We start from the raw sequence: 12001 nt of genomic DNA, 5'->3' as shown, positions 1-12001 counted from the left end.
TATAAAAATTACCCTTATGTTATAGTAAGGACATAAGATAAAAGACTTTATAATATTAAAAATATTAGCAAGCATTCACTATGTATCTACTAAACATGACAAAATAGTAGCCAATGTTGCAAATTTTATTTTCTATTTAATTCCAAACGTCCTTTTATCAGTATGCCCATCATGTAGGTGTCAATAAGAAATGAACAAATTCAGTATCTTCACTGAATTTAACGTATGGAAGGTAAGACATTAGCACTGTCTTCTTTTAATGCATCTATGTTACATCAGATTATTTATATAAAATTATGGAATGTGAAATCAGCAAGACAACAGCCTCATTTAATAAGCAATAGTATGTAAAACTCATTCTTGAAAGTCAGCCAAAAATACTTGCTTTCAAGATATTTATATCAATTACTTTTACATATTTCTATTTTTAAAAATTTTAATAAAAAAATCAAAAGCTCTTTTGGTACCTAGTAGTTTGCGCCTGACGCTTCTCTCTCTGCTTTCCACTACGCAGAATCACACACTTGTTCTTTCTTTTCTCTCTTTCACTCTCTCTCTCCCTGCCCGCTCCTTCCTTAAACACACACACACACACACACACACACTCTCACACAAAGTAGCTTGATATCACTTAATAAGGATAGAGGTGTATGTGTTTTGGGGGTGTCAAACAGCTGTCAGAAACTGTCACCTCCAGAAGAGAAACCTTGGCACACAACAAATTAAACTACACTTCTTTTTTAGCTGTCATTATTCATAGCCAATAAATTGAAATGCTCTCAGCATTTCATGTGCAAATAAAACCACGAGGAAGCCAGTAGATCAGAATAGTGGGCCAACAGATAAAACAGAGAAAACAACACGCTGTCTTGGTCCTTCTGAAGTGGCTCATCATCACCCCTGCACTAGCGTGCACCAAATGAGATCCAGCCTGGGGCAATGTATTAAATATGCATATCAAAGCAAATGAAAAAGTATACCTGGAGATTCAAATTGGATATACATTTACATGCTGAAAATGTCCCACTCTACCACTTTTCAGGTAGTGGGTCTGAGGTATTTTCACTTTTTTTGTGGCTGGGGGGTTGAAGGAGGAGGGCAAGCTTGCAGGAGAGGCTGAAGCATAAGAGGATTCACTTTGTAGGGGCAGGCTTGGGAATGAATACATTCCATATACCTATGGTACAGAAATATCAAAAATGGTAAAAACTCTCCAAGATTTCCTCTCACCTCCTGCAAAAAATTCAAGTCCATGGAAAACTTCGCCCTTTCCCACTCGGTTTGCTGGTGGAACAAATTATTGCTTCCTTTCAAAACAAATAGCAGGGGGCTAAAGTAAAAATGTTATAGTTCAGACTCTAGGAAATAAAAGGTTTTAAATTATGATGCCCAATGAGGTGGCAAGACCTCATGGGTTCAGAATAAATCAGTTGTCATATATACTTGATTGGGGGCTTCAAAGAGAAGCAACAAATGTTCCAGTTGATTCTTTTATTCAAAGATGATGATTGTTATATTATTAAAGCACTCTCTTCCTAGGTACAACTTCTTTCTTGAGTGTAATTTAATATTACAATAGTTCCATAAATTGGCATTGTCTATCAGCCAATACTATAGACAGCCTAGTTTACCTTATCTCTTCTATGCAAACATCAGCATGCTCTAGTTCATACATCCACTTGAAAAAACAATTGCCAAGAAACTGTTTTAGAAAACCAAGTAGTCAAGACCCCTAGAAATGGCACAAGAAAAGCTTTTGGCTGCAGACAACTGTGAACTTCTCATCCTACAAAACCATGTAACTAGATTTCTTCCCATTCCCCCCAACAGTGCAAAATGCATATGAATATAGAAACAGGAAGCAATGAAAATAAACAAGTAAATGACAACAACAACAAATACTTTGAACAGAGTGTCATGCCTTGCAGACCACAACCACACATCATATAGCCACATATCAGCAAATAAACTTTCCATAGCTGCTTGTCGCACCCGTTTGATTTCAGAGAACACACTCAATATACAAAAGAGCTCCCCAACGTTTCCTCCGTCATGACGGGAAAAGACAAGAGGAAAGGTAGGCATGGGAGCTTTCAACGTCACAGTATTTATTCTGTCTCAGAACTGGACTTCAGGACTGAGGTTTTCTTTTCTTCTTTCTTTCTTTTCTCCTTCCTTTCTTTCTTTCTAACTTTTGTCCTTAGGCTGTATGGTTTTCCATACAGCACAAAGGCTAATAATTAAAATCTGTGACTGTACATTTTCAAAACCTTTGGAGAAGGCGGGGGAGAAACTTATTCTCAAGGCATCTCAACTCTTTCCTCTTAACACCCAGGACTGGGGGGTGATGGTGGTGATACAAACTGCCTTCAAGCCTCGATGCCCATTTAACTTCACGGAGTGTTAAATTAATATTTCAGGCACCAAGTTAGTAGACTATAGCCTATATCATTTAAGTTGTGAGTTCAATCGACTATAATCTATAGACACCGCCTCCCCCACCCCCAGGCTTGGGTTCCTATAAATAAACTGCTGTTCACACCCACTCTTTAACCTCGCCACTCCTGCCTTTCCTACCAGCTGCAATCTTTCTTCTCTTTGCTTCTTTTTCAAATTTTCAGTCTCACTACATATGCTTTTTTTTTTTTTTTTTTTGCATCAGACTCACTAGATCGGTTCCAAAATAGGATTAAAAACAGAGAGAATAGAAAGAAATCTCCGTTCCTGGCCTGACACACACAGTCCCTCCTTACTCTACTCTCCGTCCTCATTCACCAACTGTTTGTGTTAAAATTCAACCACTAACCTATGGTTACTCAATCAGAATTCCCTTCAGCTTTCTATAATACATTGTTAATATTTGTTTTATCAAGGTTACTGCCTTTTATTATGAAGATGCCTCACGCACTTGGCAATAAGTCCACATACTGACAGTAAGTTTCTATACGGCAAAAGCTCAGAAAACTATAACGTGTTCACTCCTTTTATTTCGAATGCAATGCAAGATTGCCAGTAATTCTCAGAATTGTCATCTCTGCAAGAGACTGAGAAATCAGCCTTCGCTCCCCAATTCTCTTTTCCTTCTGTCCTCTCTCTCCCCCATCCTGTCCAGCTAGCTTTCTTGCCTCTTTCTCCCTGCTGCAATGATTACAGAGTTGAGAAAGCAGAAAAGGCAGTGGTCACCATATCAAACAGACGATTTGCTGACACTCAAGTCACCAAATCCAGGAAACTTTACACATTAAGAGCACAAATCACTCTATCGACTCCCTGGTTTTTTAGGTTCTCAACATAAATAAGGAGGGGGTCCAAGAAAGGGGAAATGGAGATGAAAGGTATGGCAGAAGTAGTGAGAAAGGGAGAAAAAGACCCCCAGAGAGACCAGATTATTTAAAAAGAAAACTCAGTCAGTGGAGCTAGAGGTTACAACAAATTTTTCAAAAATGCTTTGCCCAGTGGTCTTAAAAGAATGCCAAAGGCTCACAGACTTACATGGTCAGCGAGATTTGTGGAGGAGCCTGAAAGTTCTTCGTGATCTGACTTGGAGCTGCCATCTCTTTCATCAATGACGAGGTCTATGGGCATTTTCCCCTTCAAACAGCTAATGTACCGGTGGCAGAAGTTATCACACAGTTCGTGGACCTAGAAGGAGGGTTAAGGTGGAGGGTTCAGCTTGTATTGTTGTTGTTGTTGTCATGGTTTTGTTTCATTTTTAAAGGGAAAAAATATCAGGTTGCAAGGTTACCTTTGGAAAGAGCAACAGTGCTATGTCTTCCAAACTAACTCTAATTAATGGGTGTAATAGTTGAAGGCGAGGAAACAATAGAGCAATTGTTGTAGCAGATATTATTCTCCAGAGACTTCCCTGAGCAACAAGTTACAATGAAGGGAGCAGAAACAGGACTGGAAATAACTGGGTTCAGACTGGGAAAATCCGATTTGATGATAACATCAAAACATTAGAACGCTGGAACTGGTAACAACATTAGCATTTGCGATTCAATAAGCTAGGAATTTTGTATGTTTCCAGGGGAAAGTGATTGAGCTGCAGAGCAAATGTAAAGACAACCCAGCGAGGATGATTCCCTCTGCCAGCACCTAATGCACGCTCTGAGCCTAATAGAGACGCAAGCAGGCTGAATGTCCAGTAACACAAATGGTTTGCTGCATTTCAAAATAATCCTGAACGCCTGGGGAAAAGGGGGGAGGTGGCTACTTTAAAAGACACGGCTGTCCTAATTCACCCATCCTCTGAGGCCCTGGGTCGAGAAGCAATGTGAAGGAAGTACATGGTAACAAGTTGCTCAGAATCTCTCCAGGTTCTCAATCCCTCAGCCTGGAGGTTTCTTAAAAACATCCCAACTCAACCAGGAGAGGGAAGTGACCAAATCAAAGTGGGGAGTGTCATTTCCTGCTTACCTTTTCTAACTCCAAAAGATGAAACCTTAGTACTTGTATTGCTTGTATCATCTGGAAGAAAAGTTTAGAGTGTGGAGTTAAGGCTCTGTGATGCCTGTGACTCGGAGGTTTCTAGTGGGGGATGGTGAGGGAATGGGGCTGGGAGAAGACCCAGGCAAGTGGCCAGGCAAAGCCCACACATCAAGAAATCGTCAGAAAAACCAAGTGATTACTGATCATCTCTGCCTCATTGGCTACGGGGTAGGAATCTGACTCAACCTATGCCGAAGCATTTAATATCTTTACCCCTCACGTTTACTGAGCTATTTACAAGCACGGCTTTCCTAGGGATAGGCCTTCTTTCTCCGCCTCAGTCCTCTTTAACGTCGCCTCTCTCGACCTCAGGCCAAAATAAAAAAAAAAAAAAAAAAGAAGAAGAAGAAAGAAAGGAAGGAAGGAAGGAAGAAAAAAGTCGCTTCTTTGGAGTGAGAAAGCTTTTTAGAACAGCACACCCTGCGAAATCCGTCCTTACTGAAGAAGGAAATACTCTAGAAGAATGGTGAGGCAGGGCCTTTGAAAGCGGATTTAAGTACTTTTAATATTGAAATCGTGCAAATTAGCAAAAGAATCGCACCTAAAAGTGGCCTGCGCTGGCCTGCCCCTCACCCCCACGCCCACCTCCGCGGCCCGCCCTCCGCCGCGCCGGCAGTGACTTCCTTCGGGTTAGCTGCCCGGGGCTCGGCTGCCTGCCCCGGCAAACAGAGGAAATCACTCACTTCTCGCCGCCTCACTCCCGGGGCCAAGACCTGGGGCGCATCCCCTGCTCTCGCTCTCGCTCTCGGCGCCGCGTCCCCGCTCGCTGCCTCCCTGGGCTCTGCTCGCCCTGACGTCCAACCCGCCCCTCACTCCCAGCTCCCCGGCAGGGGCTCTAAGCTCTTCCCTTCCTCCCCGTAGCTCTGGAGCTTCAAAAGAGGGCTCTACTCGAACTACCCGGAGCTCCGGGGAAAAGTGTGTGCTTCTGGGCAAGGAAAGGGGCCCAGGCTGGGGAAAGGCAAGAAACAGTGAGCCTTACCAAATTGTCCAGCTCTGGATTTGAGGAAAAAAGTGGCTTTTCGGCGCGAACCTATAGGAAGCAGGGAAAAGTCAGCATGAATTACCACTCCATTTAAAAGAAGAGAAACCCTGTCACCGACTAAACCGTGGTGTGTGAGTGGGGATGGTGGAGGGGCAGTGGCGGAGACGAGGAGAGGGGCTTTGGTAAAATACATGAAACAAACTAATGCCTTCAGTCAATGGGGTCGGTTGAAAAAGAATCAGGGCCTCCTAGTTCTGGCCCCATTTAGGGGTACCTGGAACCTCTGAGCTGTAGCCGAGAACTCAGGGCCGTTCTCTGGGTCCAAGTACCCCCTTATCCTGCCATCCGCGGGGCTACGGTTCGCAGCCTCCCTCACCTCCGCGCCGGCGCCGACAGCCCCGAAAGGCGCCCAGTTTCCTTCCCTCCCGGGCACTCTCGGGGCCCTCAAAGCCCCTATCCCCAATTCTTGTTCAAGTAGCTGCAGGCGGGGGAAAAGGCCAAGCCCCAGATTAGGAGCAGGTCAACTTTTAATTCGAGGGTCGAGCCCCTGTATTCCTGGCTGGGGGGAAAAACAAACACCCATATTTATCTCTTCTTCCAATTTGCCTCCAGGCTCAAGGATGGGGAGCGAGGACTGGGGCCGGAGGAACAGATCGGGTGTCCCTGCCTCTTCCTTCTCTTTCAAGTAAAGCTCTGAGGAAAGGGGAGGGGGAGTGAGGGGCTGCAGGAGGGTGAGTGGGTCAGGAAGGTTGGACCTGCTTGGCGAAGACCGCGATGTCCTCGTTGAAGGAGTCGGAAGAACAGACGTCTCCGCCGGCCACTCCGGGTTCCCGGGGAGTGCAGGTCGCCAGCTCGCACTTCTCAAAGACCAGAGCTAACAGAGGAAACAACGGGTGCCTAACGGGCAGCGCCACGCAGAGACACACACACGGAGACGGGGTGCAGAGGGGAAGGAGCAAGAACTGTAATCAACAAGTTTGGAGGGTTCGGATTCCTTCCTTTCTACCACAGGCACGCATCATACTTTACAACCCTTCCTCAGCCAGCCGAGCCTGGGCCAGAAACAGAAAGGAAAAACGGCCTGGCCCTTTCCCTCAGCTCAGGACTCCCTCAGATCTGGTAGGAGAAGCCCCTGGCCAGTTAGCCCGCCAAGTGAAAAGAGCCTCGGTTCGAACGTAATGAAACAGCCAATAGGCTCAGGCAGTCCAGAGCCCGGTGTTGATCCAGACCCACTCCCCGCACGACAGAGGCCGCCCAACCAAACCCTGAGACCCAGCCCTGACCTCCCAAGAGAGGAACACTCCGTGAAATCCAAAATTGCTTTAACTCCACGTTTTAATGGGCATTTCAGAGGAGGCCCAAGGCTCACCTACACACACCCCCGAAGTGATATTTTCCTCAGTCTAACATCTCCACCCCCTTGCCTTATAAACTTGTTTGCTCCACTTCTAGTAAAGCCCGGGTGAGGGGACCAAAATAATAGGAATGGTACACGCCGAGAGCTTCCTTTCAAAGACCACATTTCTCCAGCTGGCGAAAATAAATAAATCGAGTGTTAAAACTTGAAAGTGTGCGTGTGCGCCTGTCCTTTGTGTTCCTCTGGGCGGTTTAGCTACACCTCGGGATGCTTGCGGCCTCCGGCTTCAGGCGCAGTTGCTGTTTACCGACACCGTCCCCTCCCCTCGGCATCCCGCAGCCTTCCCCACCTACCCTCAGCTGGGAGGGCCCGAGTGGTACACGTTGGGGCCGTGCACCCCCATCCCTCCCCGAGTTCTCTCAGAATTTAAAATAATTTCCAGCCATCTCCCTTACTCCCCCCAAGAGCTGCTCTGTGCAAGCAGCAGCCCCTTCCACCCCGCTGCACTTCAAGGTCTGCCCCCTTTATTTACAGAGAATTAAGAAGAGGGTGATTAGGACTTCCTGGCCGACAGAAGCAGCCCTGATCCCAGCTCCAACTGCATTTAGTGACTCCCAGACTCTCGGTAGGAAACAGAAAAGGAAAAAAAAGTTGCTTCTCATCGGCAGGAAACTTTCTCCTTCGTCGGGGCCTCTGTTAGGGGGCCTGGAAGGACCAGCTCTGCGTCCTTTGGCCAGGAATCCCGTCCTTGGGGAGAAGGCCCTGGCCAGATTCTGAGGAATCAGTCACTCCCGGCTCTGGGGTACGGAGTGACGGGGCCGTGGCGGTGGAGGAAGCCAAATCTTCCCCAGGACTTACACGCAAGGGGCAGAAGAGCAGGCCCCCTTCCCTGTCCTTTCCTAAGGCCAGCGGTTTCCACCCCCCTACCCTAAGGAGAAATAACTCCCCACTTGGTCGTCCACCCCCTCATCCCCCCCCCCACAGAGACACACACACACACACTCGCACTCGCACTCACACAGTACGCTGGGTCAGGAGGGGGTAGAGGTTGGTTTACCCATAGATCGCGTCCTTGTCCCGCTTCAAGGCGTCGTTGACAGCGGATCCCATGCTGGCCGGCATGACATTGGGGTGCGGGGCGTGCGCGCCGTAGTGCTGCGTGGCGTGGAGCGGCGGCCCGTGGTTCAGGTGGTGAACCGGTGGGATCGGCCGCGGCGCGTGAGGGTCTCCGTACATGGAAGCAGGCACCCCTACTCCGTCCATCCCGCCGTAATGGGGCAGCTCATCGTACTGTCAGAACCCGGCAAAGGGGCGGGGGGCGCAGGAGGTGAGAGAGAGCGAGGAGAGCCGAGGGAGGGAGGGTAGGAAAAGAAGCAGGGAGAAGAGAGAGAGGAGAGAAGTGGGGAAGGAATAGAGGCGAGAGAGAGGGAGAAGGCCAAGGGAAGAAGAGAGAGGAGGAGGAGGGGGCGGCGGGGAGGGGGGGGAGGCAGGAGAGAAAGAGGGAGGAAAATACAAATAAAAACAAAGTCAGAAAGGAGAAAAGTACCGAGCACGAGTTGAACACACAGAAACCAAACCAGCCGAAACAACGGAGTTGAAAGTTGGGGAGGGGGGTGTTTTTAAATTTAAAAGATGGAAAAGTATGAACCGAGAGCAGCGTTAGAGTAGGGAGAGGGGGCGGTGAGGCCGGGGATTGAGGGGGCGCCGGGAGGTCCCGCTCGGGCGGGAGGCAGCAGAACCGTAGCAAGCCAACCGAGGGAGAAGTGGAGTTAGTGTGAGGAGGAAGCCCCGGATCCCACCCCTAACCCCCCTTCGCCTCCTCCAGAGGATCCAATAAATCAAAAGGCGAAATGAAACAAAATAAAGAGAAGAAAAACGCTAATAATCAGGACGAGAACGCCGAGGACTAGGGAAGGCTGGGGCCAGTGCCTCCCCGGGGGCAGGGAGCAGAGGGTGGGGGTGGGGTGGGGGGAATAATGTGAAAGTTACCAGAAACATTATTTAGCAGCGGATTCCCTGCGTCCTTGTCAATTTCAGAGACAAAACAAGCAGCCCAGGCTAGTCTAGGCGGCGGCGCAGCGGCTGCGGCAGCGCGGCCCCAGCGGCGGCCCCGGCGGCGGCGGCGGCTCCTACGCAGCCGGTGCCCGCCCCGAGCCGCGGGAGCAGCGGCAGCAGCGGCGCAGCAGCGGCAGCGGCGGCAGCAGGAGAACCGGGGGAATCGCGCTGCTGGGGTAAAAGCTGGAGCGAGGCGAAAGCGTGTAACAATTGCACTCGCACACACACACACACACCACTCACACGCACTCGCCGCCCGCCCGCTCGCACAGCGTTGAAACACGCGCGCCCAGACACGCACACACGCACGCACACACACTCGCACACACGCAGAGGCACGGGGGGGAAAAGAAGCCGATGAATAATTTTGCTGCTATTTTTTTAAATACTGGCCGCCATCATCAAGCAGCGAGCAGCAGCAGCAGCGTTGAAGGGAGAGGAGGCATCGGGACAGGCCCCTCTTAGGAGAGGATTTATATCTAGGTAAGTGTTGGAGATTTAAACCTACCCTTTGCGCCATCAGTCTGCGCTCCAATAAACTCCTGGATGTGTCGTATATTTAATATCCCAGTCCGGATAAGAAAGTGATCTAGGTTGAAGATTCCTTTTTTTTTTTTTTTTTTTCCAAACCAAGGAGACTTCTCCCAGTTTTCCAATATGTTATTTTTAGGGGGGGGAAAAAAGCCCAGGCAAGACAACGAAGAGTTTTTTTTTTTCCTGTGATATTTCTTCTTTTTCTCTTTTTTCCTCTTCTTCCTCCTCCTCCTGATCTTCCTCCTCCTCCTCCACCTCCTCCTCCTCCCCCCTCCCCTCCTCCTCCTCTTCGGTCCTCCTTTCCCCCTCTTTCTCTTCTCTTCCCCTCAGTTGGAAAAAAAAAAAAAAGAAAAGAAAAAGAAGAAAAAAAAAATTGTCAAGCCCCCGAACTGAAGGTTACGAGCGGCCCGTCAGCAGCCCACATGTAACCGAACTGTCGTGTTTCATGGCTTTTTGCCACTCCAGCTGTCAATCAAAGCCCGGAATGTCAAGGTAGTGAATGAATGATGGTTGATGATGATGAAGAGGAGGAATCTTTCAGACCCGTTTTTTTCTTCCAGTAAAACTCCGCGAGGGGTTTCTGCTTCTTGAATTTTTCCTCCCCCCCCCTTAGCTTTGCCCCCGCGGTATCTATAATATGATCCTCTCTCTTTAAAGTATCGTTCAAAGAAAGCAGGGGGGGGAATCAAGAAAAAAAATGAATAGTTTGCAAAAACTGGACTTCCTCCCCCCCTTTCCTGGTAGGTATTTTGTCTCTCCCTCTCTCTCTCGCTCGCTCGCTCGCTCTCACTCGCGCTCGCTCTCTCGCGCTCGCTCTCTCTCGCTCTCTTTCTCTCTCTGGGAGATGAGTGAGTGTCAGTAGGTGTTGGCAGGTTGGCTGCTGCCTGGCTTATAGAAGAGCCTCAGTTTGGCGGCGCGGGTCGGCGGCGGGAGAACGAAATGACGGAACCCGGAAGTCGTGGTGGCCATAGCCCGTCGTACGGCGGAGACACATCCCGGGAGTGGGGAGCGGGAGCGAGGAGGAGCGCGCCGCGCGGAGCTTCTGATATGCAGCGAGTGCGATCGGACGGCCCGGGTTGGGGGGGCGGGAGAGGCGGGAGGCGGGGGGCGGGAGGGGGAGGGGAGGCAGGAGCCCGACCGACCCGAGCAAATCAGCGAGGCTGCTCCTCCGCGGGGAAGGCGCGGGGGAAGGCGGGGGAGGAGGGAGGAAGAGGAGTATGTGTGTGTGTGCGTGCGTGTGCGCCTGTGTGTGTGTGTGTGCGCGCGCGCGCACGTGAGGAAAGAGGGAGGGAAAGAGAGAATGAGAATGAAGAGGACAGGGAGAGCGCAGAGAGGAAAACTGCAGAAAACCACAGGGAAAGTACGGTACAGCCTCAGATTTTTAATTTAAAAAAAAAACTTGCTTCTAGTTCATTTCCCCATCACTCCCGGCTCCTGCCTAACGAGGTCGTGTCGGGGACGTTTGGCATGGCGCTCTTGCTTTTGTTCCTTTTAGTTCCGCGGGCCCCCTACTCCTCTGCCAGCCGATTATCGCGCCCCGAAGGCTTTCTGCTAACACCCAGAGGCAGCAGGATCTGCAGACCGTACCAACGCCCGGCTAGAGTTTTGTTTTTGTTTTTTTAAGTGGTACTTTCTTCCCTGTGCAGATCCAGGACCCTTGTTGTCAACATTCATTTTTTTCTAGGACAAGAAGAGACCAGCTTAACTCAGAGAGTACTCCCTTCAAGCTTTGCGGACAAGGGCCACCCTGGAGAGAGTCTTTGGGGCCCGCGGTGGAATCAGGAGGGAGGAATGGGAGGGAGTCGTTTGGATGTTTGATGTTGTCTGATGTTGCCAAAGGGTGTGTGTGTGTGTGTACACGCGCGCGTGACTGGTGTGCGACTCCAAAGTGGATCTCACTTAGAGCTGGGAAGCATGGGGGGGGGGCGGAGAGAGAGAGAGAGAGAGAATGCATAGCGAGAGAGAATGCTTAGCAAGGAGGATTGGCCGGCACTCCTGCCCAGCTTTGTTGTGGTCGCCGGGGGCGCAGAGGCCAGGCAGCGGTATCGCCGGCTAATGGCTGTGTTAGTTACACCGGGCAATTTCGGGGTATCAGGAAGATGGGGCCGACTCCGAATGAACTTTTCCAAAAAGGAAAAGGAGGAGAGTGGAGGGAAAGAAGGTAACTATCCCACATGGTTTGCGTAGAAAGTAGCTCTAGCCGATGTCTCGCCGAATCCCTGGCTGGAGCTGCACCCTGCCTCACCTCCGCGCCGCGAGTATCACGGCGGCCGCGCGTCAATCACTCCGAGCCGCGAGCTGGGGGCGGAGCTACGGTCTCCCGGCGCGCTCAGCTCTGCAGCCCCCGCCGCCCCCTGGCTCCCGGCAGCCCAGCAGCCGGGGCCTGCGCTCCGAGCGCGCCCTCTCCCCAACTCCTGGCTCTCGCCCTGGTTCATGGTCCCCGGCCCAGAGAATTGAAAACAGATTGTTCCTCAACAGCCGCCTCCTTCTCCAACTTTGAACCCATTCTGGAGAGTAGAAAGTAGCGAATCCTCTGCGCGTGGCTTTGACCCGACTTCCCGGGAGATTGGGGGGGGGCGCTC

At 50.1% G+C, this 12001-nt stretch overlaps 1 protein-coding gene across 2 annotated transcripts in view; it reads right to left on the bottom strand.

The window, feature by feature from the left end:
• The window catches only part of MEIS2 (Meis homeobox 2), a 202869-nt gene extending 192317 nt beyond the window's left edge, over positions 1–10552 (bottom strand). For both annotated transcript variants that reach the window (XM_089907390.1, XM_022587519.3), the window contains exons 1-6: positions 9394–10552; positions 7888–8120; positions 6229–6370; positions 5471–5521; positions 4420–4470; positions 3493–3642 (exon numbers count right to left, since the gene is read on the bottom strand). In XM_089907390.1, coding sequence (XP_089763516.1) covers positions 3493–3642; positions 4420–4470; positions 5471–5521; positions 6229–6370; positions 7888–8120; positions 9394–9405 — 639 coding nt within the window. In that variant the 5' untranslated portion in view covers positions 9406–10552. The remainder of the gene's footprint in view (positions 1–3492; positions 3643–4419; positions 4471–5470; positions 5522–6228; positions 6371–7887; positions 8121–9393) is intronic.
• Positions 10553–12001: the final 1449 nt, after the last annotated feature.

The sequence above is a fragment of the Delphinapterus leucas genome, chromosome 2, assembly GCF_059928025.1.
Source record: "Delphinapterus leucas isolate spDelLeu-1000000601 "Yukka" chromosome 2, BTC_Dleu_Yukka2, whole genome shotgun sequence".
Classification (NCBI taxonomy): Eukaryota; Metazoa; Chordata; class Mammalia; order Artiodactyla; family Monodontidae; genus Delphinapterus; species Delphinapterus leucas.
The sequence above is the reverse complement of the archived record's forward strand: the minus strand, read 5'-3'. Positions and strand labels throughout refer to the sequence as shown.